The 27,747-nt window shown below is 43.4% G+C and overlaps 1 protein-coding gene across 7 annotated transcripts in view; it reads right to left on the bottom strand.

The window, feature by feature from the left end:
- Positions 1 to 27,747, bottom strand: part of RIPOR1 (RHO family interacting cell polarization regulator 1) — a 195,790-nt gene that overhangs the window by 68,284 nt on the left and 99,759 nt on the right. For 5 of the 7 annotated variants that reach the window (XM_060788482.2, XM_067471149.1, XM_067471148.1 and 2 more), the window contains exon 2: positions 4,153 to 4,279. In XM_060788482.2, the coding sequence (XP_060644465.2) occupies positions 4,153 to 4,256 (104 nt within the window). In that variant the 5' untranslated portion in view covers positions 4,257 to 4,279. Of the gene's footprint in view, positions 1 to 4,152; positions 4,280 to 8,004; positions 8,189 to 8,230; positions 8,253 to 27,747 lie in introns of those variants that run through there. The other 2 variants (XM_060788483.2, XM_060788480.2) reach the window with 2 other exon arrangements.

Here is a 27,747-nt window from a genome sequence, read left to right as displayed (position 1 = left end):
AACAGACAAGCATCCCGAGCTCTGGGAATTATTACCTGGGAAGGAATCCCGCTGGAGCATTGCAGCGCACCCAAACCCCTGGGAGGAGTCACTCTGGACCGTGCTCTGACCTACAAGAAGCCCTGCCTGAACATCAAGCAAAAAGTGGGTGCTGGAAACAACATCATACAAAAGTTGACTGGCACAACCTGGGGATCACAACCAGACACAGTGAAGACATCTGCCCTTGCGCTATGCTACTCTGCTGCTGAGTATGCATGCCCAGTGTGGAACACATTTCACTACGCTAAAACATAAGAGCCATAGTGGATATGGCTCTTAATGAGACATGCAGCATTATCACGGGGTGCCTGCGCCCTACACCACTGGAGAAATTACACTGCTTAGCCGGTATTGCACCACCTGACATCCGCCGGGAAGTAGCAGCCAATAGTGAAAGGACCAAGGCAGAGACCTCTCCAGCTCATCCCTTGTTTGGGTATCAGCCAGCACGTCAACGACTTAAATCTAGAAATAGTTTTCTAAGATCTACAGAGACACTCGCTGGAACACCCCAGCAAGCGAGTGTCCAAAAGTGGCAGGCTCAAACCCAGAACCTCAATCAATGGCTGATACCCAATGAGAGACTCCCTTCTGGGCACACAGACTTGGAAGGCGCTGAACAGACTGCGCTCTGGCACCACGAGATGCAGAGCCAACCTTCAGAAATGGGGCCACAAAGTGGAATCCTCAACATGCGAGTGCGGAGAGGAGCAAACCACAGACCACCTGCTGCAATGCACCCTGAGCCCTGCCACATGCACAAGGGAGGACCTTCTTGCGGCAACACCAGAGGCACTCCAAGGGGCCAGAGACAGGTCAAAGGACATTTAATAGAATACCAAGCTTCCAAACTTTGTGTTTTGCTTGTTTGTTTGCTTGCTTGTTTGTTAAAAAATGCAATACAACTGCAATCCAACTGTTTACTCTGCTCCTGACACAATAAATAAATAACAAGATGCAAGCATGTTTTAGGCAGAGAGATTCCTCCTGCCAAAGTCAGGAAAAGTGTCCATGCCGAGGAATTGTGCTTCTGTGTCCTCGGCCATCTTGGAAGAAGTCATCCCTAATTTGAAAGTACAACCTGGAATTTTGATATGAATAATATTATAATAATAACAATGACATATGATGATGATTATGAAGCCCTCTTCCTCCTCCTTCTCCTTCTTGCAACCGGTTGTTGACTCCTAAGGAATGGGAGATCTTGCCAGACTGGTTCGGAGTGGGATGCCTTGTCCTTGATTGGCGTTGGCTCATGTTGCAATCCCATTGTATGAGCAGATAACCATCTCAGAGCCATCAGGAGACCTGAGGTCATGTTCATATCTGCTCGCTGAACTCATCACTTCAAGCACACGGACCTTCTCTTCACTGGACAGCACGAAGTCCACCTTTTTCTCGTCTAGATGTCTTTCGTAGACTCCAAACGGCAGCCCCAAACTTAGGAACAAGTTGAATGTAGGCGGAGGGTCAAGGCAAAGATCTTCCATGAGATTCCAGAAGAGAGATCCCAGAGAAGAATCATAGAATCATAGAATCGAAGAGTTGGAAGAGACCTCATGGGCCATCCAGTCCAACCCTCTGCCAAGAAGCAGGAATATTGCATTCAAATCACCCCTGACAGATGGCCATCCAGCCTCTGCTTCAAAGCTTCCAAAGAAGGAGCCTCCACCACACTCCGGGGAAGGCAGAGAGTTCCACTGCTGAACGGCTCTCACAGTCAGGAAGTTCTTCCTAATGTTCAGATGGAATCTCCTCTCTTGTAGTTTGAAGCCATTCATCCATTGCGTCCTAGTCTCCAGGGAAGCAGAAAACAAGTTCACTCCCTCCTCCTCCCTGTGGCTTCCTCTCACATATTTAGACATGGCCCTCATCATGTCTCCTCTCAGCCTTCTCTTCTTCAGGCTAAACATGCCCAGTTCCCTAAGCCGCTCCTCATAGGGCTTGTTCTCCAGACCCTTGATCATTTTAGTCGCCCTCCTCTGGACACATTCCAGCTTGTCAATATCTCTCTTGAATTGTGGTGCCCAGAATTGGACATCTTCCACGGGATTCCAGGGAACTGTTTATTGTTTGTTACATGTGTTTTTGGTTTTATTTTGCTGTAATTTGTTGGTTGGACTTGGCCTCATGTAAGCTGCACCGAATCCCCACTGGGGAGATGGTGGAGGGGTATAAATAATAATAATAATAATAATAATAATAATAATTATTATTATTATTATTATTTATTTATTTACCTTACTTCTATCCCGCTGTTCTCAGCCCGAAGGCGACTCACAGCGGTTCACAACAAATACGAACAGCAAAAATTCAGTGCTACAGTATAGAAACAGCCAACAACCCAACACATTACACAATTAATAAACAGTGACTACAATACCCATTCACTGTCGTCTCGTCATCAAAAACATGATCCAGATTCGTCATCCATTGATCCATTCCAGTGTTCATTAACCAATCATTGCACTAATTATTCGAACGCCTGCTCAAACAGCCAGGTCTTCACCTTTTTGCGGAATACCATTAGAGATGGTGCTACTCTAGTCTAGTAGGAAGGGCGTTCCACAGCCGAGGAGCCACCACCGAGAAGGCCCTATCTCTCGTCCCCGCCAGCCGAGCTTGAGAAGCAGGCGGGATCGAGAGCAGGGTCTCCCCGGAATATCTCAAACTCCTGGTGGGTTCATAGGCAGAGATGCGGTCGGATAGGTAGCTTGGGCCGGAACCGTTTAGGGCTTTAAAGGCCAACAATGCCAGCACTTTGAATTCAGCCCGGTAGCAGATCGGTAGCCAGTGGAGTTGGCGCAACAGGGGGGTTGTATGCTCCCTGCGCTCCGCTCCCGTTAGAATCATGGCTGCCGAGCGTTGGACTAGTTGAAGCTTCCGAGCCGTCTTCAAAGGCAACCCCACGTAGAGAGCATTGCAGTAGACTAAACGGGATGTAACCAGAGCGTGGACTACCGTGGCCAAGTTATTATTATTATTATTATTATTATTATTATTATTACTCTGAAACTTCCTTCCTGGAGAGCTTAGACTTGCAGGCTCTTTTCTCTCTTTCCACAGACAATGGGTGACCTTTCTGTTTTGACAGGTCTTTGAGAATGGATGTCCAAACCTCGTCCTGGCTAAACTGAAAGGGTCTTTGAGTGAAATTTGCAAATGCTAAGCGAGGGGCTTTGAATGAAATCAACAGCAACGACTCCAGCCCAGTTTACCTGTCCGAATGTATCCTCTCCTATGAACCCTCAAGATTGCGAAGATCGTCTGGAGGGGCCCTGCTCTCGATCCCACCGGCCTCACATGCGCAGCTGGTGGGGATGAGAGACAGGGCCTTCTCAGTGGTGGCCCCGTGACTCTGGAACTCCCTTTCATTGGAGATCAGAACTGCCCCTTCTATCTTAACGTTCAGGAAACAGGTGAAAACTTGGCTTTGGGGATTGGCATTCAACGAATGAGCCATGATCCTGTGATATGGATGGATGACGACTAATAATGATTTTTGATGATGACTGACCACTGTAATTATATGATTGTATTTTGCTATTTTAATGTTTTAGTGTGATTTAGAATATGATGTTTTAATGAGTGTCTGTAATATTGATGTTGGAAACCGGCCTGAGTCCCTTGAACGGAGGTGAGAAGACCGGGATACAAAACTGCCAAATAAATAAATAAATAAAAGGAACAACACGGAAGAAAAAGTTTTTAAGAAACAAGATGTGACATGTAGAGGTCATACAAAGTCCAAGCCTACATAGGAAGTAGTTGTGTTGTGGTTAAGTCCAAAGGTTGTGGTTAAGCGCAGAGTCTGCAGGTACAAGAAGGTACTTTCCATCAAAAGGTCAAGGGAGAGGGGCTGGGAAGAGAGTACTTTCCATGACCTATTACTTGAGTATAAAAGTCAGCAGAAACAGAGGAGGGTGCGGCAGTCTTTGAAAGCACAAACAGAAGTGTTTCTGTCCGTCTCATGTTGATCAGTTTGATTAAATGGTGTCTTACATGAACCAATTGGATTTCTTCGAAAAGGGACCCCACACCCTAAACCCGTGATTCCTTTGCTTAGATGCCAATCCCCTTCCCCACCGGGAAGGATTCCCCTGGACCTACCTGAAAGACTTCTCCTGGGTAGAATTGACCCCAGCAAACGATTGGCTTCTATTGATCCTGACCGCCAGGCTGCGTCGCTGGGGCCGCACCGAGAGGGACATCATCGACGTCCACTGGGAGGGACCCCCTGCAAAGAAGACAGACAGGTGAGGGCGAGCACGGCGGAATATGGCACCCGCGGGTGAAGGAATGGGGTCTCGGGGTCCAACACAGAAATGCTGCATAGGTTCGAGTCTTAGCCCACCCAAAGAGAAGCCGAGGCACCGCATTTTAGCACAAAAACTGGGGAAACGTATTGACTCAAGTGTCAGCCAAGGGTGGGAAATGCAGCTGCTATGGGTCAATTTCAAAATAAACATAGATATCAATAGAATTACATTAATTGAGGCATCAATAGGCTAAATGTTTTTGAATATTTACATTAATTTGGACAGTCTTATCTTAAATTACTCTAAACTAAACCATTACTCTAACCTTCTTCAGTGTAAATGTGCTTGCGTATCCTTCCAATAAGAACAAAGAAGGTCAAATAATAAATGTAATAATAATAATAGTGTAAAATAATAAATGTAATAATAATAATAAAGTTAAACAAAAATGTAATAAAAATAATAATAGAGGAAAATAATAAGTGTAATAATAATAATAATAAAGTTAAATAAAAATGTAATAAAATAATAATAGAGGAAAATAATAAATGTAATAATAATAATTATAAAGTTAAACAAAAATGTAATAAAAATAATAATAGAGGAAAATAATAAGTGTAATAATAATAATAATAATAAAGTTAAATAATAAATGTAATAATAATAATAATAACAATAGAGTAAAATAATGGAAATGTAATAATAACAGTAATAATAGAATAAAACAATAAATATAATAATAATAAATAAAGTTAATTAATAAATGTAATAATAAAGATAAGTAATAAATGTAATAAAAATAATAATAGAATAAAATAATAAGTGTAATAATAATAATAATAATAAAGTTAAATAAAAATGTAATAAAATAATAATAGAGGAAAATAATAAATGTAATAATAATAATAATAGCATAAAATAATAAATGTAATAATAATGATAATAAAGTTAAACAAAAATGTAATAAAAATAATAGCAGCGTAAAATAATAAATGTAACAATAATAATAAAGTTAAACAAAAATGTAATAAAAATAATAATAGAGGAAAATAATAAGTGTAATAATAATAATAATAATAATAAAGTTAAATAATAAATGTAATAATAATAATAATAATAGAGTAAAATAATGGAAATGTAATAACAGTAATAATGGAATAAAACAATAAATATAATAATAATAAATAAAGTTAATTAATAAATGTAATTATAAAGATAAGTAATAAATGTAATAAAAATAATAATAGAGGAAAATAATAAGTGTAATAATAATAATAATAATAAAGTTAAATAATAAATGTAATAATAATAATAATAATAGAGTAAAATAATGGAAATGTAATAACAGTAATAATGGAATAAAACAATAAATATAATAATAATAAATAAAGTTAATTAATAAATGTAATTATAAAGATAAGTAATAAATGTAATAAAAATAATAATAGAATAAAATAATAAATGCAATAATAATAATAATAATAATAATAGAGTAAAATAATGGAAATGTAATAATAACAGTAATAATAGAATAAAATAATAAATTTAATAATAATAAATAAAGTTAATTAATAAATGTAATAATAATAATAAAGATAAGTAATAAATGTAATAAAAATAATAATAGAATAAAATAAAAAATATAAAAAATATAATAATAAGAAGAAGAGTAAAATAATAGAAATGTAATAACAGTAATAATAGAATAAAATAATAAATGTAATAAAATAATAAATAAAGTAAAATAATAAAGTTAAATATAAATGTAATAAAAATAAAAATAATAAAGGAAAATGATAAATGTAATAACAATAATAATAAAGTAAAATAATACATGTAATAATAAATAAAGTAAAATAATACATGTAGTAAAAATAATAATAGAATAAAATAATAAATGTAATAATAATAATAAAGATAAATAATAAATGTAATAAAAATAACAATAGAGGAAAATAAATGTAATAATATTAATAATAACAACAACAACAGAGTAAAATGATAAATAACTTTGACTTGAGTATAAGCTGAGGGGGCTTTTTTCTGCCTTAAATAAGGGCTGAAAAACTCAGCTTATACGCGAGTATATACGGTAGTTGGATATCAATGCAGAGTTGAGCTCCAGCATTCTTGAGTAAGCAAAAGTGAGATCACATAATTATTGATTTTGTCATTTGGGAGTTGGTGTTTTTGGGATTTATAGTTCATTTAAATTCAAAGAGCATTCTGAACTCCACCAATGATGGTATTGAACCAAACTTGGCACATAGGACCCCCTTGACCAACAGAAAACGCTAGAAGGGTTTGGTGGGGATTGACCTTGAGTTTGGGAGTTGTAGTTCATCTACATCCAGAGAGCACTGTGGACTCAAACAACGATGGATCTGGACCAAACATGGCACGAATACTCAGTATGCCCAAATGTGAACACTGGTGAAATTTTGGGGAAACAGACCTTGACATTTGGGAGTTGTAGATGCTGGGATTTATAGTTCACCCACAATCAAAGAGCATTCTGAACCCCACCAATGATAGAATTGGGCCGAACTTCCTACAGAGAAGCCCTACGAACAACAGAAAATACTGGCGAAACGTCAGGAGAGAATGCCTCTAGACCATGGCCATATAGCCTGAAAAAACCTACAACAACCCAGAAAAATCTGTGTTTTCTGATGGTCTTTCGCGACCCCTCTGACACCCCTTCACGAGCCCTCCGGGGGTCGCGACCCCCAGGTTGAGAACCGCTGCTTTAAAAACAAGGAAGAGGAAAATGTAGAATGCACACTCAAAAAGAACACACTCAGTTCCCATGTCACAATATCCACTCCCATCTAACATCTTTTTTTTTTGTTGTGTCAGGAGCGACTTAAGAAGCTACAAGTCGCTTCTGGTGTGAGAGAATTGGCTGTCTGCAAGGATGTTTCCCAGGGGACGCCCAGATGATTTTTGATGTTTTTATCATCCTTGTGGGAGGCTTCTCTCATGTCCCCACACGAGGAGCTGGAGCTGATAGAGGGAGCTCATCCGCCTCTCCCCGGATTCGAACCTGCGACCTGTCGGTCTTCAGTCCTGCCGGCACAGGGGTTGAACTCCATCTGACTGCCCAGCTAGGCCTGGGTAACAACGGAAAAATTTGTTTCTAAAATCGATTTGTATTTGGGGGGTTTTTTTGTTTCGATATTTAAAATAATTACAAAATTTTCCCTTAAAAAAGTTCGATATTTACGAAATTTCGTAAATGTGAAAAAAATTACAAAACATTAACGAATCGATTTCCGAAACAATAACGAATCGATTCGTTAATGGCGGACGTGACCGCGAAATACGCTAAAAAACCTCCAAAACCTTCTGAAGCTTCCCTCTCCCTCTGTTGTTGACTGTTGGTGTGATATTATAATTTTTTTTCACTAATTAAACAAAAAACTTGCCCCAGACATGCGGAAATAATAACGAAACGACCTCAGAACAATAACGAAACGAATACAATAACGAAATACGAAGCATTTACAAAACTTTTAAAAAATTCGTTTTTTTAAAAAATTGCTCCAGAATGGTTCGTTATCGTTTTGTAATTGAAAAAATTAACGAATTATTAACAAATTACGAATTAACGAAACGAAACCGCCCAGCCCTAGTAGGAGACTAACGAACAACCTGTCTGAAATGCCTGGGAAGAATCCATTGCTCTCCAAACTCCACCGACCTGAGCAGCAACCCATCCAAGAGGATCAGAGTCAGCTTCCAGCCATCAGGAGATGCAGCATTTCCTCTGCCACAGAGGATTGTGGCCGCAATGCTCAACGTATTTATGGTGGAACCTGGTCCGCAACATTTCAGACGGAAATAGCAGCCACTACCAGGGTCTTCCTGGTCTACGAGAGGCAAGGAGCGGTGCGATTGCGGAGCCGGCTCTTCAACAGCAGACTTACCTCTGGATGTCCCAGTCCTGGTTTCTAAGGCAACGCTGGCCCAATTAAACTCATTAGGAAGGAGCTGTAATCCCAAGCCAGGCCCGGGCAGATTACCTCCTCCTTCTTCTTCTTCTCTGTTGGAGTCGTTTAATCAGATCACGGAGTGAGTCATGCCTTGCTGATGACAATGTCGTCTGTGTGCATTCAGAAGAAGACCTACAAGCCACTCTAAACACCTTCGCAGAAGCATACACAAAGCTTGGCCTGTCATTGAACATCGAGAAAACCAAAGTGCGCCAAAACCAAGGTCACAACAACATCTGTTATAGAACTCCAGTATGCTGATGACAACGTCGTCTGTGCGCATTCAGAAGAAGATCTACAAGCCACTCTCAGCACCTTCACAGAAGCATACGAGAAGCTCGGCCTGTCATTGAACATCGAGAAAACCAAAGTGCGCCAAAACCAAGGTCACAACAACATCTGTTATAGAACTCCAGTATGCTGATGACAACGTCGTCTGTGCGCATTCAGAAGAAGATCTACAAGCCACTCTCAGCACCTTCACAGAAGCATACGAGAAGCTCGGCCTGTCATTGAACATCGAGAAAACCAAAGTGCGCCAAAACCAAGGTCACAACAACATCTGTTATAGAACTCCAGTATGCTGATGACAACGTCGTCTGTGCGCATTCAGAAGAAGACCTACAAGCCACTCTAAACACCTTCGCAGAAGCATACACAAAGCTCGGCCTGTCACTGAACATTGAGAAAACCAAGGTGCTTTTCCAGCAGGCACCAGCCAATCCCTCTCCAATGCCAGAGATACAGCTTAATGGTGTAACATTAGAAAATGTGGACCATTTCCGCTCCCTTGGCAGCCACCTCTCCACCAAAGTCAACATCGACATCGAAATACAACACCGCCTGAGCTCTGCGAGTGCAGCATTTTCCCGAATGAAGCAAAGAGTGTTTGAGGACCGGGACATCCATAGGGAGACCAAGCTGCTTGTCTATAAAGCTATTCCCCTCCCAACACTGCTATGCACATGTGAGACATGGACTGTCTACAGACGTCATCACTGAGACTGAAATACAACACCGCCCTAGCTCTGTGAGTGCAGCATTTTCCAGAATGAAGCAGAGAGTGTTTGAGGACCGGGACATCCATAGGGATACCAAGCTGCTTGTTTACAAAGCTATTGTCCTCCCAACCCTGCTCTATGCCTGTGAGACGTGGACTGTCTACAGATGTCAACATTGACACTGAAATACAACACCACCTGAGCTCTGCAAGTGCAGCATTTTCCAGAATGAAGCAGAGAGTGTTTGAGGACCGGGACATCCGTAGGGATACCAAGGTGCTTGTTTATAAAGCTATTGTCCTCCCAACCCTGCTCTATGCCTGTGAAACATGGACTGTCTACAGACGTCACATGCAACTCCTGGAACGATTCCATCAGCGCTGCCTCCGGAAAATCCTGCAAATCTCTTGGGAAGACAAGCAGACAAACGTCAGCGTGCTGGGAGAAGAAGCAAAGACCACCAGCATTGAAGCAATGGTCCTCCGCCATCAACTCCGCTGGACCGGCCACGTTGTCCGGATGCCTGACCACCGTCTCCCAAAGCAGTTGCTCTACTCTGAACTCAAGAAAGGAAAACGGAATGTTGGTGGGCAGGAAAAGAGATTGAAAGATGGGCTCAAAGCCAACCTTAAAAAACTCTGGCATAGACACTGAGAACTGGGAAGCCCTGGCCCTTGAGCGCTCCAGCTGGAGGTCAGCTGTGACCAGCAGTGGTGCAGAATTCGAGGCGGCATGAGTGGAGGGTGAAAGAGAGAAACGTGCCAAGAGGAAGGAGCATCAAGCCAACCCCGACCGGGACCGCCTTCCACCTGGAAACCAATGCCTTCATTGTGGGAGAAGATGCGGGTCAAGAAGAGGGCTCCACAGCCACATATGGACCCACAAAAATAGTCATCAAGGAAGACCATCTTACTCGTCCAACGTCGCCTAAGTAAGTGATTAAGCCACCTGCACCAACCTCAGCGAGGATTTATGGACGCAAGGCTTGGGCAACAAGGCAGCCAAGTCCGCGCACCGTTTAGGTGGCTCAGGATGGAGGCGGTGGGAGATCTGACCGGCCGGCACATACTCGGAGGCAGGAAACACAGGCAAGGAAGAAGAAAGAAGCAACCTCTCTGTGTGAAAACGCGGAGGACGGATGGAATGGGGACATCTGCTTTGGTTAGACCACATCTGGAATATTGTGTCCAATTCTGGGCACCACAATTCAAGAGAGATATTGACAAGCTGGAATACTGTGTCCAGAGGAGGGCAACTAAAATGATCAAGGGTCTGGAGAACAAGCCCTATGAGGAGCGGCTTGGGGAGCTGGGCATGTTTAGCCTGAAGAAGAGAAGGCTGAGAGGAGATATGATAGCCATGTATAAATATGTGAGAGGAAGCCACAGGGAGGAGGAGGAGGGAGGAAGCTTCTTTTCTGCTTCCTTGGAGACGAGGACGCAATGGAACAAGGGCTTCAAACTACAAGAGAGGAGATTCCATCTGAACATGAGGAAGAACTTCCTGACTGTGAGAGCCGTTCAGCAGTGGAACTCTCTGCCCCGGAGTGTGGTGGAGGCTCCTTCTTTGGAGCCTTTTAAACAGAGGCTGGATGGCCATCTGTCAGGGGTGATTTGAATGCAATATTCCTGCTTCTTGGCAGAATGGGGTTGGACTGGATGATGGCCCAGGAGGTCTCTTCCAACTCTAGGATTCTATGACTGTGAGAGCTGTTCAGCAGTGGAACTCTCTGCCCCGGAGTGTGGTGGAGGCTCCTTCTTTGGAGGCTGTTAAACAGAGGCTGGATGGCCATCTGTCAGGGGTGATTTGAATGCAATATTCCTGCTTCTTGGCAGAATGGGGTTGGACTGGATGATGGCCCAGGAGGTCTCTTCCAACTCTAGGATTCTATGACTGTGAGAGCCGTTCAGCAGTGGAACTCTCTGCCCCGGAGTGTGGTGGAGGCTCCTTCTTTGGAAGCTTTGAAACAGAGGCTGGATGGCCATCTGTCAGGGGTGATCTGAATGCAATATTCCTGCTTCTTGGCAGAATGGGGTTGGACTGGATGATGGCCCAGGAGGTCTCTTCCAACTCTTTGATTCTATGATTCTATGATTCTATGTAAGTGCCAGGCACGGGGACAAGAGGGGAAACACCCCTCTCCGGAATCTACCTGTGAAGGAAGAACACAAGGTCCTCGAGGTCTTGGAAGCTGTTCCTGGAGATCCAAAGCAATTTCTCTCCCTTGAGGGTCCTTGAGGTTTGGAAAAACACTCAGAATCCAGGACGGACTCCTTGTTCCGCAGCCAGGCTGTTTCCCAGGGTTCGTTCTCCCTCTTCCACGGCCGGGCGCTGCTCTTGCATTCCTCGCATTGCAGAGATAACCGGCACCTGGTACTGCCAACAGCGGAGGTGCGAGGTCGTGAGGTGCCGCTGGCAGGCAGGCAGACAGGTGAGCAAACCCAACAGGAAAACCCCGAACGGCAGAGGTTTCTTCGGGAGGAACTGAGATGGGAATGCCCCTTCATTGAGCTAAAATCATAGAATCATAGAATCAAAGAGTTGGAAGAGACCTCATGGGCCATCCAGTCCAACCCCATTCTGCCAAGAAGCAGGAATGTTGCATTTGAATCACCCCTGACAGATGGCCATCCAGCCTCATAGAATCAAAGAGTTGGAAGAGACCTCATGGGCCATCATCCAGTCCAACCCCATTCTGCCAAGAAGCAGGAAAGTTGCATTCAAAGCACCCCTGACAGATGGCCATCCAGCCTCATAGAATCAAAGAGTTGGAAGAGACCTCCTGGGCCATCATCCAGTCCAACCCCATTCTGCCAAGAAGCAGGAATGTTGCATTCAAAGCACCCCTGACAGATGGCCATCCAGCCTCTGCTTAAAAGCTTCCAAAGAAGGAGCCTCCACCACACTCCCTCTGGGGCAGAGAGTTCCACTGCTGAACGGCTCTCACAGTCAGGAAGTTCTTCCTCATGTTCAGATGGAATCTCCTCTCTTGTAGTTTGATGCTGCATTTCTGTCCTGCGTGGAAAATAATAATGCACGGTTCTGCATTGTGGGGGAGTAATTTAACATTAATTAAATTTAAAAAGGAGCCTCTGGTAGCACAGTGGGTTAAACCCCTGTGCCGGCAGGACTGAAGACTGACAGGTTGCAGGTTCAAATCCGGGGAGAGCGTGGATGAGCTCCCACTGTCAGCTCCAGCTCCCCATATGGGGACATGAGAGAAGCCTCCCACAATTTATTTATTTATTTATTATTTATTTACTGCACTTGTAGACCGCCGTTCTCAGCCCTAGGGCGACTCACGGCGGTGTACAACATATAAAAACAAATTACAATATAGGCAATATCACAACAACAATAACAACATCACTATCAATAATACAATTACACTAAATCATTCGCGACGTCTCATCATAGAATCACAATCCAATCTCGTTATCCATGTTCCGTCCACAAGGTTGGTAAAACATCAAAACATCAGGCAATGTCCCCTGGGCAACGTCCTTGCAGACGGCCAATTCTCTCACAACAGAAGCAACTTGCAGTTTCTCAAGTCGCGCCTGACATGACAAAAACTAAAAATAAAAATAAAATACACCTTTGTGAGTTTTGGTAGGCATGCATGTTGTGCTTAAAACTCTTCCCATTTCATAAAAGGCACTTTCAAGCAACTTGTACGTTAAGAGCAACAAAAATAAAACAAGCTGTAACCAAGAGGAAACAAGGGAACTGTTCCTTCAGAGAGAAAATGGTCCGGTTGTCCCAATTTCCTTTTCAATGGTCAGGATGGGCACACAAACTAGTCCAGTGGGTTGTTGTAGGTGGTGCTTGCCATCTATTTGTCCTTGGCTTGGTGTTCAAATGATTACATCAGTGCAAAAACTGGGGCCACAAAGTGGAATCCATGACATGCGAGTGCGGAGAAGAGCAAACCACAGACCACCTACCACAATGCAACCGGAGCCCTGCCACATGCACAATGGAGAACCTTCTCACAGCGACACCAGAGGCTCTCCAAGGGGCCAGATACTGGTCAAAGGACATTGAATAGAATGCCAAGTTTGCAAACTTTGTGTGTGTGTGTTTTTAATGCAATACAACTGTTTTGGTTCACTCCTGACACAATAAATAAGTAAATAAATAAATCAGTGCAAAAACTAAGTGGAACTTTTTCAGCTCACCCCTCTCAAATGTATATTTTTGATACATAGTTTCAGAACAACATCCCGATAATCCACAGAGATCCTGAAACTTTGGAAACACAGAAACGTTTTACGCAGTGTCGGAACCCAGAAGCCTTTAAAGAGCCAGACTCAGTAATATTTCCATAAGAAACAGTTTGTTAAATCAAACAAAGGACTCAAAGACACTTACTTCAGTGCCTCTGGTCAAAACTGAAAAGCAGCAGCACGTTTTAGCTCAAAAAACCAACTTAGAAAATAATCCGGATTAAACAGAGATATACCGTATATTCCGGCATATAAGACGACTGGGCGTATAAGACGACCCCCAACTTTTCCAGTTAAAATATAGAGTTAAGACGACTGCCATGCATAAGACTACACCTGCATATAAGACGACCCCTGACTTTTGAGAAGATTTTCTTGGGTTAAAAAGTAGTCTTATACACCAGAATATACTGTAATCCGGATTAAACTGGGTAGCGTCCAAAGTCACTCAAAATAATGCAGTAGATAAGGAGCAAGCAAACAAAGGTCCGTGAAGCAAAAGCCGTCGTCAAAAGTAGTCCAAAGTCGAGTAAAGCCAAGTCCAAATTTGCAAGGTTCCAAAGTCCACGTAGGCAGCGTCATTTTCGTCAAAATCAATCCGAAGTCAAGGAAAGGGAAATCCACACTTACGAGAATCCAAGCCAGTAGGTAACACGAAGAAAAACAGCAACCTGCAGATCCAGAACCCAAACCCAACACGAACGTGACAGCGACAAGACCCAAGGCACGAAATCAACACTTTGCCTACTGCAAAGTTCTAACATTTTGAGGCTTACTTTTATCTACAATTCCTCACCCGATTATGAGCTGCCCTCCGCCCCATCATCATCACTTTCAGCTGGTTTAGCTTCTACAGCTGAACACCAACGCCCATCCCTCCAACTCTTCCATCGCTTGTCAAGACTTGGGTTTCCCCATGAGTCCACAGGATCTCCAAATTGCCAATCCCCACCAGCAGAAAACCCTGCAAACGTGTCACTAGATGTTGGTTGAGTACAGATATCTCGAACCTCTTGAACCTTGGTCCCGTCAAATGACCCATCCTCCTCCTCGTCACTCCCAGACCCATTACTCCCAGTGAAACCCATGAAATGTTCCTCCTCTGTGAGAGCATTAAGTATCTCCCGGATCTTTTTCCTTTGACACTCCTCGTCGGATCCCGACTCTCGAGTAGACCTCTCAACTCCCCTGCTTACATCCTCCGAAACGCCTTCCTCCTCCTCACTCATTTCACTTTCAAAAACCCCTCGAAGGAATCTTCATCAGTGGGCGACGTAAGTATTTCCCGAATCCTCTTCCTTTGCTGTTCCTCACTTAACTCCTGAGCACACCTTTTCCCTCTTCTGCCACTCATACTATCAGGAGTAACAATACCAGGAGGTTCTACTACAACATGCAGGATGCTTTTCTTCTTTAAACGGTTGCACTTAACTACTTGGTAGAAATTGCAGGTCTTGCATTCTCTTCGGTGACATTCACGTTGCATTTCCAAAATGAAAAAACAAAAGCAAAACTATTTCCCAAAGACTGCCGACAAAACACCGAAGGAGTGACAAATTGCACCTTTCACAACGAATGCTGTCAAACCAGCAAGGTGTGTTTCCCAACACGCGGCTCGACTGTCAACTAGCAAGACGCTCCTGGAAAGGCGGAGAATGGCATTCCACAAGGTTTGGGGACACGCGCTGTGTCACATCCCACGGCCTCCATCTTCCTCTTAAAACTATTGTTGATCTACCTTTTCTATACACCATGAGTAAACATATCGCTGCAAAAAGAGGATCCAGGTATGAAAGATCGCAGGTTCGAATCTGGGGAGTGGCGTGAGCTCCCGCTGTTAGCCCCAGCTTCTGCCAGCCTAGCCAAAAAATATGCAAATGTCATAAACGTGTGTATGTTGTCCTACTATCAACCTTTCTTCTCTTCCTTTCTTTTCTTCTCTTTCTTCTCCCCACTTTCTATGTATGCCCCCTCCACTCTTTGAGATTGTACTTCCTTTTAGGATATAAACTAACGTTACCCTAATGTACCCCACACCCCCACCTCATGTCCCTTTTGTGACCTAATCAAATAAAATATTAATTAATAAAGAAAACATGCAAATGTGAGTAGTTCAATAGGTACCGCTCCGATGGGAATGTAACAGCACTCTGTTTAGTCATGCCAGTGGCCACATGACCTTGGAGGTGTCTACGGACAACGCTGGCTCTTTGGCTTAGAAATGGAGATGGGCGTTGACACTTGACCTCAAGACCAGAAAGGTCTGCTGTGGTTTCTCCCAGGACAATAATAAGCAGGACTGATGAGAAGCAACTGGAAAAGCTGACACAATACGAGGATTTAATGATCAAACTGCAAAGACTCTGGCACAAGCCAGTCAAGGTGGTCCCAGTGGTGATGGGCACACTGGGCGCATTGCCTCAAGACCTTGGCCTGCACTTAAACACAATTGGCACTGACAAAATTACCATCTGCCAGCTGCAGAAGGCCACTTTACTGGGATCTGCACACATCATTCACCGATGCATCACACAGTCCTAGACACTTGGGAAGGGTCCAACATGTGATCCAGTACAACAGTCAGCAGAGTGGACTCATCGCTGTGGACTCATCTTGTTGTGTTTCAAATAATAATAATAATAATAATAATAATAATAATAATAATCCAGTCAAGGTGGTCCCAGTGGTGATGGACGCACTGAGTGCAGTGCCTAAAGACCTTGGCCTGCACTTAAACACAATCAGCACTGACAAAATTACCATCTGCCAGCTGCAGAAGGCCACTTTACTGGGATCTGCACACATCATTCGCTGATACATCACACAGTCCTAGACATGTGCCAGAAGAGTGTCTGCTGTGGACTCATCTTGTTGTGTTTCAAATAATAACAACAACAATAGCAGCAACAACATAAAGTATGGATCATTGATGTTGCAATCCCAAGCGAGAGCAGGATTGAAGAGAAACAACTGGAGAAGCTGACATGATACGAGGATTTAAAGATCAAACTGGAAAGACTCTGGACCACGCTCACAACCACCACGTCAGGCTACACAGAGAAGCCATTGAAATCCACAAGAAGCAGGTGGACGATTTCAATAGAAAGGAAGAGACCATGAAAATGAACACAATCTGGCTACCAGTATTAAAAAACTCTAAAATCACAACAGCAAAACAACAGAGGGGAAACAACCAGGCACATAAAATCACTCTCAACAAAAGATTGCCCCCAGGCACTTTTCAAGCCATTGAATGCAAATCAAGGTGATCAACTGAAACATTCACATCTAGCCCCAGCAGACAAGAGTCCTTTGTCTCACCCTGGACATTATTCCACAGATATATAAACCCATTTTTCCTAGTTCCAACAGACCTCACTACCTCTGAGGATGCTTGCCATAGATGCAGGCAAAACATCAGGAGAAAAATTGCCTCCAGAACATGGCCATATAGCCCGAAAAAACCTACAAGAACCCAATAATAATTTTATTTCTCACCCACCTCTCCTTGTGACTCAAGGTGGGTTAGAACACAGATAAAATCACACAAAATCACACAATCATTGCGGTATTCCGCAAAAAGGTGAAGACCTGGATGTTTGTGCAGGCGTTTGAGTAATTTAGTGCAATCTGGTAATGGAACATAGGAACGGAACAATGGACGACGAACCTGGACTACGCTTGGATGGTGAGAAGATTGGGTACGGTTGTTTTTTATAATAATTGTGCATTGCAATTGCTTATTGGTAATTTATGGATAATGTGTTGAGTCAATTGTTATATGTTGTATGGAACCACTGCTGTTTCTACTGTTTTTACTGTTTGTGAACCGCCGTGAGTCGCCTTCGGGCTTGAGATACAGCCGTATAGAAGCAAAGTCAATACATAAATAAATAAATAAATCATAGTAAAACGTATTTTTATAAAAGACATATTAAAATACTCAGAACAAAGACTGAAATGCAAGACAGGAGTGCAAAATCCACGATTAAATCTGACTCGGTGCTTTGGGTCGGACGTAATGGGTGATGTGTCCCTGGAAGGAAAAGGAAGCCTGCGTTCAGGACTTCAGAACAAGGTAACGCAAGCCTCCGTCTTTCCTGTCTCAGAAAAGCCTCGCAAGGAAAAGCAGAAACAATGGGAGGAAGCGCTGGCTTGTTTGTCCCCAAGCCTTTCAAAGGCGGGCGCGCAAAGCCCGGCGCCTGGGATGGGCCTTTCCTGTCAGCCAAGCGGGAGTCGCTCCACCAACAGCCAGAGGTTCCAGGTAGCGGGAGTTCCGTCCCAGAGGACCTCCCCCCCGGGCACCCCTGTGTTCTAGATCCAGAGGACATGGATTCCACCCCCAAGATTGGGAAGCGGAGAATGGCTGCTCAGTCAGGAATTCATGAGTCGGATGTAAGTTCCAGGACTTCTTGGACATAAAATCTATACACATAACAAAGGTGGAAATATGTGTGTGTGTGTGTGTGTGTGTGGATGACTTCCACTGAGAGGTTCCCACTTCCACAAATAGCTACAGCTCCCACAACGCAGGACACATCAATGGTTCTTCATTCAATGCAGGTTATAGTGAGCGCCATAAACATGTCCAAGACCCTGCTAATGTCCACCACAGACACCACACTGCCCACCACCCTAGGGGACAATGCCATCCTAGATTGTATGTGTTTCCTCCACCACAGGCATCCCAGTGTTTCCGACACTCTCTCAGGACACATGAAAGGCCCTCCTTCCGATGACACTGCAGGTTATAGTGAGCACCATGAACATGTCCAAGAGTCCTGCCAATGTCCTCCACAAACACCACACTGCCCACCACCCAAGAGAAGGCTTTCATACAGGGACCATTCCATCCTAGATTGTATGTGTTTCCTCCACCACAGGCATCCCAGTGTTTCCGACTCTCTCTCAAGACACATGAAAGGCCCTCCTTCCGATGACACTGCAGGTTATAGCGAGTGCCATGAACATGTCCAAGAGTCCTGCCAATGTCCTCCACAAACACCACACTGCCCACCACCCAAGTGAAGGTTTTCATACGGGGACCATTCCATCCTAGATTGTATGTGTTTCCTCCACCAACACCACACTGCCCACCACCCAAGTGAAGGCTTTCATACGGGGACCATTCCATCCTAGATTGTATGTGTTTCCTCCACCAACACCACACTGCCCACCACCCAAGTGAAGGCTTTCATACGGGGACCATTCCATCCTAGATTGTATGTGTTTCCTCCACCAACACCACACTGCCCACCACCCAAGTGAAGGCTTTCATACGGGGACCATTCCATCCTAGATTGTATGTGTTTCCTCCACCAACACCACACTGCCCACCACCCAAGTGAAGGCTTTCATACGGGGACCATTCCATCCTAGATTGTATGTGTTTCCTCCACCACAGGCATCCCAGTGTTTCTGACTCTCTCTCAGGACACATGAAAGGTCCTCCCTCCAATGACACTGCAGGTTATAGCGAGTGCCATGAACACGTCCAAGACCCTGCCAATGTCCTCCACAAACACCACACTGCCCACCACCCAAGGCTTTCATACAGGGACCATTCCATCCTAGATTGTATGTGTTTCCTCCACCACAGGTATCCCAGTGTTTCCGACTCTCTCACAAGACACATGAAAGGCCCTCCTTCCGATGACACTGCAGGTTATAGCGAGTGCCATGAACATGTCCAAGAGTCCTGCCAATGTCCTGCACAAACACCACACTGCCCACCACCCAAGGGAAGGTTTTCATACAGAGACCATTCCATCCTAGATTGTATGTGTTTCCTCCACCACAGGCATCCCAGTGTCTCTGACTCTCTCTCAAGACACATGAAAGGCCCTCCTTCCGATGACACTGCAGGTTATAGTGAGCGCCATGAACATGTCCAAGACCCTGCTAATGTCCACCACAGACACCACACTGCCCACCAGCCAAGTGAAGGCTTTCATACGGGGACAATGCCATTCTACATTGTATGTCTTTCCTCCACCACAGGTAGTTCATCCATAAGCAGAGAGCACTGTGAACGCAAACACTGATGGATCTGGACCAAACTTGTCACGTATACCTGATGTGCCAAAATTTGATTACTGGATGGGTTTGGGGGGAACTGGGCTTCCTTTCTGGGAGTTGTAGTTCACCCACAACCAGAGAGCACTGTTAATGCAAACACTGATGGATCTGGACCAAACTTGGCACCCAGACCTGATATGGCAATATTTGATTACAGGAGGGGTTTGTGGGGAACTGACCTTCCTTTCTGAGAGTTGTAGTTCACCTACATCCAGAGAGCATTGTGAACGTAAACACGGATGGATCTGGACCAAACCTGACACAAAGACCTGACATGCTGAAATTTGATTACTGGAGGGGTTTGGGGGGGACGGGGACTGACCTTCGTTTCTGGGAGTTGTAGTTCACCCACAACCAGAGAGCATTGTAAACGTAAACACCGATGGATCTGGACCAAACTTGGCACAAAGACCTGATATGCTGAAACTAACCTTCCTTTCTGGGAGTTGTAGTTTACCCACAACCAGAGAAACTGTGACCTACACCAATGATGGATCTGGACCAAACCCGACACAAAGGCCTGATATGCCAAAATTTGATTACTGGAGGGGTTTGGAGGGAACTGACCTTCCATTCTGGGAGATGTAGTTCATCTATATCCAGACAGCACTGTGAATGTAACCACTGATGGATCTGGACCAAATTTGGCACAGTGACCTGATATGCCAATATTTGATTACTGGAGATGTTTAGGGGGAACTGACCTTCCTTTCTGGGAGTTGTAGTTCACCCACAACCAGAGAGTACTGTGAACGCAAACTCTGATGGATCTGGACCAAACCTGACACAAAGACCTGACATGCTGAAATTTGATTACTGGAGGGGTTGGGGGGGGGGGACTGACCTTCCTTTCTGGGAGTTTTAGTTCACCTACATCCAGACAGTACTGTGAATGTAACCACTGATGGATCTGGGCCAAACCTGGCACACAGACCTGATATGCCGAAATTTGATTACTGGAGGCGTTTGGGGGGAACTGCCCTTCCTTTCTGGGAGTTGTAGTTCACTTACATCCAGAGAGCACTGTGAACGTAAACACCAATGGATCTGGACCAAACTTGGCACACAGACCTGATATGCTGAAACTGACCTTCCTTTCTGGGAGTTGAAGTTCACCCACAACCAGAGAGCACTGTGAACGCAAACACCGATGGATCTGGACCAAACCTGACACAAAGACCTGATGTGCCGAAATTTGATTACTGGAGGGGTTTGGGGGAACTGGTTTTCCTTTCTGGGAGTTGTAGTTCACCTACATTCAGAGAGCACTGTGAATGCAAACACTGATGGATCTGGACCAAACTTGGCATGCATACCTGATATGCCCATATTTGATTACTGGATATGTTTGGGGGGAACTGGGTTTCCTTTCTGGGAGTTGTAGTTCACCTACATCCAGACAGCACTGTGAATGTAACCACTGATGGATCTGGACCAAACTCGGCACAAAGACCTGATATACTGAAACTGACCTTCCATTCTGGGAGTTGCAGTTTACCCACAACTAGAGAAACTGTCACCTCCATCAATGATGGATCTGGACTAAACCCGACACAAAGACCTGATATGCTGAAATTTGATTACTGGAGGGGTTTGGGAGGAATTGGCCTTCCTTTCTGGGAGTTGTAGTTCACGCACAACCAGTAAGCACTGTGAACACAAACAACGATGGATCTGGACCAAACCTGACACAAAGACCTGACATGCTGAAATTTGATTACTGGAGGGGCTTGGGGAAAACTGGCCTTCTTTTCTGGGAGTTGTAGTTCACCTACACCCAGAGAGCATTGTGAACGTAAACACCGATGGATCTGGACCGATGGATCCAGATCCGGATCCGGATCCGGATCCAGATCCAGATCTGGACCAAACCTGACACAAAGACCTGACATGCTGAAATTTGATTACTGGAGGGGTTGGGGGGGAGGGGGAACTAACCTTCGTTTCTGGGAGTTTTAGTTCACCTACATCCAGACAGTACTGTGAATGTAACCACTGATGGATCTGGGCCAAACCTGGCCAGATCTGGATCTGGACCAAACTTGGCACAAAGACCTGATATGCTGAAACTGACCTTCCTTTCTGGGAGTTGTAGTTTACCCACAACCAGAGAAACTGTGACCTCCACCAAGGGTGGACCTGGACCAAACTTGGCACACAGACACCCTCATGACGAACTCATAACTACTGGAGTGGTTTGAGGGACTGACTCGCCATAGTGGGAGTTGTAGTTTCCCCCACAACCAGAGTGCACACTGAACCCCACCGATGCTGCATGTCCAAAAAAATGTCTCCAACATGAAAAGTTTGGGAAGCTGTGTTTCAAACCACACCTGGTTTTGCATACATAGCATCTGGGGAGCAAGTCGTGACCCCGGCACTTGGCTGGAGGGAGTCTTCTGCTCCCTGGACACGATCTCCAAGCCAGGCTTGCCAAGAGCCGGCCTGGGCTCCAGCGCCTCCCCTGCGAGGCCGCTTCCCCAGCTGCACATCATCCACAGGGTTTATTTCTGGCCCCTTATTACCAGTAAGTAGCAATTTAAAATGGAAAAACCGTGGGAGTGCGGCAAGGAGAAGATCTTACAAGGAGCAGAGAGTCCTGCAAGCCAAAGAATGTGCCCTCCTTCCCTCTGCCAAGCCCAGACCAGGTGGCCTTCACCTTTGCCCACCTGAGAAAATTTGGTGCAACCCCAGGTACGTTAAAAAAAGGTATACAAATAGAACATTTACTAATCGGCTGTGCAGGCACAGTACATTAAACTCCTGTGCTACTGAACTGCTGACCTGAAAATTTGGTGCAACCCCAGGTACATTAAAAAAGGTATACAAATAGAACATTTACTAATGGTCTGTGGCGGCATTATAGGTTAAACCCTTGCGCGGCTGAACTGCTGACCTGAAGGCTGGCAGTTCGAATCCACGGGGCAGGGTGAGCTCCCGCTGTTAGCCCTAGCTCCTGCCAGCCTAGAAGTTTGGAAACATGCAAATGTGAGTAGATAAATAAGTATTGCTTCGGCAGGAAAAGGCAAAGAGTTGCTCCAAGCAGTCTTGCCGGCCACACGACCAGGAGGTGACAACGCAGGCTCCTCGGCTTGGAAATGGAGGAAAACCCTTCTCCCAGAGCCAGAGACCAGCACTGCCTCCAGAAGCCGGAAAGGAAGGGAGAAGCCTTTGCCTTGTCTGTGTTCGTGTGCCTCATTGTATGTGATTGTAAGGCACTGAATGTTTGCCTATGTCTACTGTAAACGCTGTAAACCGCTCTGAGAAGGGGAGAATATAAATAAAATGTATTATTATTATTATTATTATTATTATTATTATTAAAAATGGTAAAGGTTTTCCCCTGACATTAAGTCCAGTCATGTCTGACTCTGGAGGTTGGTGCTCATCTCCATTTCTAAGCCGAAGAGCCAGCGTTGTCCGTAGACACCTCCAAGGTCATGTGGCCGGCATGACTGCGTGGAGCGCTGTTAACTTCCCGCCGGAGCGGTACCTATTGATCTACTCACATTTGCATGTTTTCGAACTGCTAGGTTGGCAGAAGCTGGGGCTGGCAGCGGAAGCTCACGCCGCTCCCTGGAATCAAACCTGCGACCTTTTGGTCAACAAGCTCAGCAGCTCAGCGCTTTAACCCACTGCGCCACCGGGGCCCCCATATTGTTATTATTATTATTATTATTATTATTATTATTATTATTAGAAACACAACAAGATTAGTACACAACAAACAAGGTCACTATGCCGGCAGTTATATTGGATCACACGTCGGGCTACTTGGGAACACAGGAGACGTACCGTATATAAGCCGAGGCACTTAATTTTACGACAAAAAACTAAACAAAATAATGGAAATGTAATAATAACAGTATTAATAGAGTGAAATAATGGAAATGTAATAATTTTTTTTTGTCATGTCAGCAGCGACCTGAGAAATTGCAAGTCACTTCTGGTGTGAGAGAATTGGCTGTCTGCAAGGATGTTGTCCAGGGGATGCCTGGATGATTTGATGTTTTATCATCCTTGCGGGAGGCTTCTCTCATGTCCCCGTGTGAGGAGCTGGAGCTGACAGAGGGAGCTCATCCGCCTCTCCCCGGATTCGAACCTGCGACCTGCGACCTTCAGTCCTACCGGCACAAGGGTTTAACCCACTGCGCCTCCAATGTAATAATAATAATAATAATAATAATAATAATAATAATAATAATAATAAAGTAAAATAATAAATGTAATAATAACAATAATAAATAGAGTAAAATAATGGAAATATAATAATAACAATGATAATAGAGTAAAATAATACATGTACTAATAACAATAATAAATAAGAGTAAAATAATGGAAATGTAATAATAACAACAATAATAGAGTAAAATAATAAATTCAATAATAACAATAATAGAGTAAAATAATGAAAATGTAATAATAACAATAATAAATAGAGTAAAATAATGGAAATGTAATAAGAACAATAATAACAGTAAAATAATACATGTACTAATAATAATAAAAAATAAGAGTAAAATAATGGAAATGTAATAATAATAAGAGTAAAATAATAAATTCAATAATAACAATAATAAATAGAGTATAATAATGGAAATGTAATAATAATAATAATAATAATAATAAATAGAGTAAAATAATGGAAATGTAATAATAATAACAATAATAGAGTAAAATTATAAATGTAATAATAACAGCAATAAATAAGAGTAAAATAATGGAAATGTAATAATAATAATAAAAAAATAGAGTAAAATAATGGAAATGTAATAATAATAAATAGAGTAAAATAATGGACATGTAATAATAACAATAATAATAGAGTAAAATAATGGAAATGTAATAATAATAAATAGAGTAAAATATTTGTGTTGTTTTGATATTGCTTTAATTGTTTTTTATTTGCTTTAAGTTGTGTATTTGTTATGCTATTGTTTTATTGAGGGCCTTGGCCTTTGTAAGCCGCATCGAATCCTTCGGGAGATGTTAGCGGGATACAAATAAAGTTTAATAATAATAATAATAATAATAACATAATGGAAATGTAATAATAACAATAATAAATAGAGTAAAATTATAAAAGTAATAATAACAATAATAAATAAGAGTAAAATAATGGAAATGTAATAATAATAAATAGAGTAAAATAATGGAAATGTAATAATAATAAATAGAGTAAAATAATGGAAATGTAATAATAATAATAATAATAATAATAATAATAGAGCAAAATAATGGAAATGTAATAATAACAATAATAATAATAATAATAATAGAGTAAAATAATAAATGTAATAATAATAATAATAGAGTAAAATAATAAATGTAATAACAACAACAACAGAGTCAAATAATAAATAACTTGGACTCGAGAGTAAAATAATGGAAATGTAATAACAATAATAATAGGGTAAAATAATAAATGTAATAATAATAATAGTAATAATAATAATAATAATAATAGAGTAAAATAATAAATGTAACAACAACAACAACAGAGTCAAATAATAAATAACTTGGGCTCGAGCATAAGCTGAGGGGGGCCTTTTTCTGCCTAAAAAAGGGCTGAAAAACTAAACTCCGATCTGGTTCACTCCGAATTCCAGGTGACGGGTTGTGTTTTCCGTGCTCCTCAAACATGTAGACTGGCGTGTGGTGTGACTGCTGGGTCATTTGTCAAGTGAAACTCACGCTCGAAGGCTTTGAGCACCAACAACGCAACCTTGACACCCACACAGCGCCAGGAGCACAACCAGAGTGTGGAGGAGGCTCCGTCTCGTGCTCTTGCGTTGGCACTTGGCCTCTGCTCTGCTCTCTGGTTCACTGCAATTGGTTTCTGTAATTATTGGGGAATGCAAAATTGGGAAGCTACCTGGGAGCCTGGGACTACCTGGTCAGTCTCGATGGAGCCTAGGACTCCAAAACCAGGGTTCCAACCTTTACTTGGACAAGGAAACTCACTGGGTGAGCTTGGCCACGTCACACTCTCTCAGCCTCACGGGAAGGCAAGGGCAAACCCCCTTCAGCACACATCTTGCATGAAACAACATTATAGATCGGTTCCTGTTATTGTCACTATAAACACCAGAAACGACTTGAAGGCACACAATAAATCGTAAAGCATTGCTTGTATGTCAAGGCTGGGCATTGATTGGCCCTTCATTTATGGTCGGACTATAGTTCCCATCAAAAGGAGCCCCCACTGCTGCAGTGCTGAGCTGCTGACCTTGCTGATCGAAAGGTCGGCAGTTCAAATCCGGGGAACAGAGTGAGCTCCTGCTGTTAGCCCCAGCTTCTACCAACCTAGCAGTTCGAAAACATGCAAATGTGAGTAGATCGACAGGTACCGCTCTGGCGGGAAGGTAACAGCGTTCCATGCGGTTCAAATCCGGGGAACAGGGTGAGCTCCCACTGTTAGCCCCAGCTTCTGCCAACCTAGCAGTTCGAAAACATGCAAATAGAGAGTAGATCTACAGGTACCACTCTGGATGGAAGGTAACAGCGTTTCATGCGGTTCAAATCTGGGGAACAGGGTGAGCTCCCACTGTTAGCCCCAGCTTCTGCCAACCTAGCAGTTCGAAAACATGCAAAAGAGAGCAGATCAACAGGTACCGCTCTGGCGGGAAGGTAACAACGTTCCATGTGGTTCGAATCTGGGGAACATGGTGAGCTCCCACTGTTAGCTCCAGCTTCTGCCAACCTAGCAGTTCGAAAACATACAAATGTGAGTAGATCAACAGGTACCACTCTGGTGGGAAGGTAATAGCATTCCATGCGGTTCATATCCATGGAACGTAGTGAGCTCCCGCTGTTAGCCCCAGCTTCTGCCAACCTAGCAGTTCGAAAACATGCAAATGTGAGTAGATCAACAGGTACTGCTTCAACGGGAAGGTAACAGAATTCCATGTGGTTCAAATCCAGCGAACAGGGTGAGCTCCCACTGTTAGCCCCAGCTATTAGTTTGAAAACATGCAAATGTGAGTAGATCAACAGGTACCGCTCTGGCAGGAAGGTAATAGCCACATGACCTTGAAGGTAAAAAATATTTTATACTAGCTGTGCTCTGCCATGTGTTGCTGAGGCCCAGTCTGTGTATATGTGTTTTGTGTGTGTATATATGTGTGTATATATTTGTGTATATGTGCATATATGTGTTTTTGCAAATGTGTTGTAATGTAATTTTGGGGTTTTTTTTTTTGCTTTTTAAGTCCCTTCTGCTATGTTTTTAAGTGTTTTATGAGTGATGGTCACTTGTTGGCCTGATACATGTATTGTGTCCAAATTTGGTGTCAATTCGTCCAGTGGTTTTTGAGTTCTGTTAATCCCAAACGAACATGACATTTTTATTTATATATATTTGTTTTTGCATTTTGTACATACATATTATATACATTGTCAAATAAACATATTTTATGCCCTATGCATTTCAGTAGCCTGATGTTGGGGCGATGAAATGCCTTGTGGTACCACTTTGCTACAGTAATAATAATAATAACAAAACTTTATTTATACCCTGCCTCCATCTCCCCCAAGAAGCATTGCCTGAATATCAAGCAAAAAGTGGGCGCTAGAAATAACATCATACAAAAGCTGACTGGCACAACCTGGGGATCACAACCAGACACAGTGAAGACATCTGCCCTTGTGCTGTGCTACTCTGCTGCTGAGTATGCATGCCCAGTGTGGAACACATCTCACCACACTAAAACAGTAGATGTGGCTCTGAATGAGACATGCCGCATTATCACAGGGTGTCTGCGCCCCACACCACTGGAGAAATTACACTGCTTAGCCGGTATTGCACCACCTGACATCCGCCGGGAAGGAGCAGCCAATAGTGAAAGGACCAAGGCTGAGACATCTCCAGCTCATCCCCCGTTTGCGTATCAGCCAGCACTTCAATGACTTAAATCAAGACATAGTTTTCTTACATCTACAGAGACATTCGCTGGAACACCTCAGCAAGCGAGATCTCAAAAGTGGCAGGCTCAAATCCAGAACCTCAACCCATGGCTGATACCAAATGAGAGACTCCCCTCTGAGCACACAGAAGACTGGGCAACTTGGAAAGCGATGAACAGACTGCGCTCTGGCCCCACGAGATGCAGAGCCAACCTCAAGAAATGGGGCCAAAAAGTGA

This window comes from Anolis sagrei, chromosome 8 (genome assembly GCF_037176765.1).
Source record: "Anolis sagrei isolate rAnoSag1 chromosome 8, rAnoSag1.mat, whole genome shotgun sequence".
In the NCBI taxonomy this organism is placed as follows: Eukaryota; Metazoa; Chordata; class Lepidosauria; order Squamata; family Dactyloidae; genus Anolis; species Anolis sagrei.
This window is presented reverse-complemented; position numbering and strand designations above follow the sequence as displayed.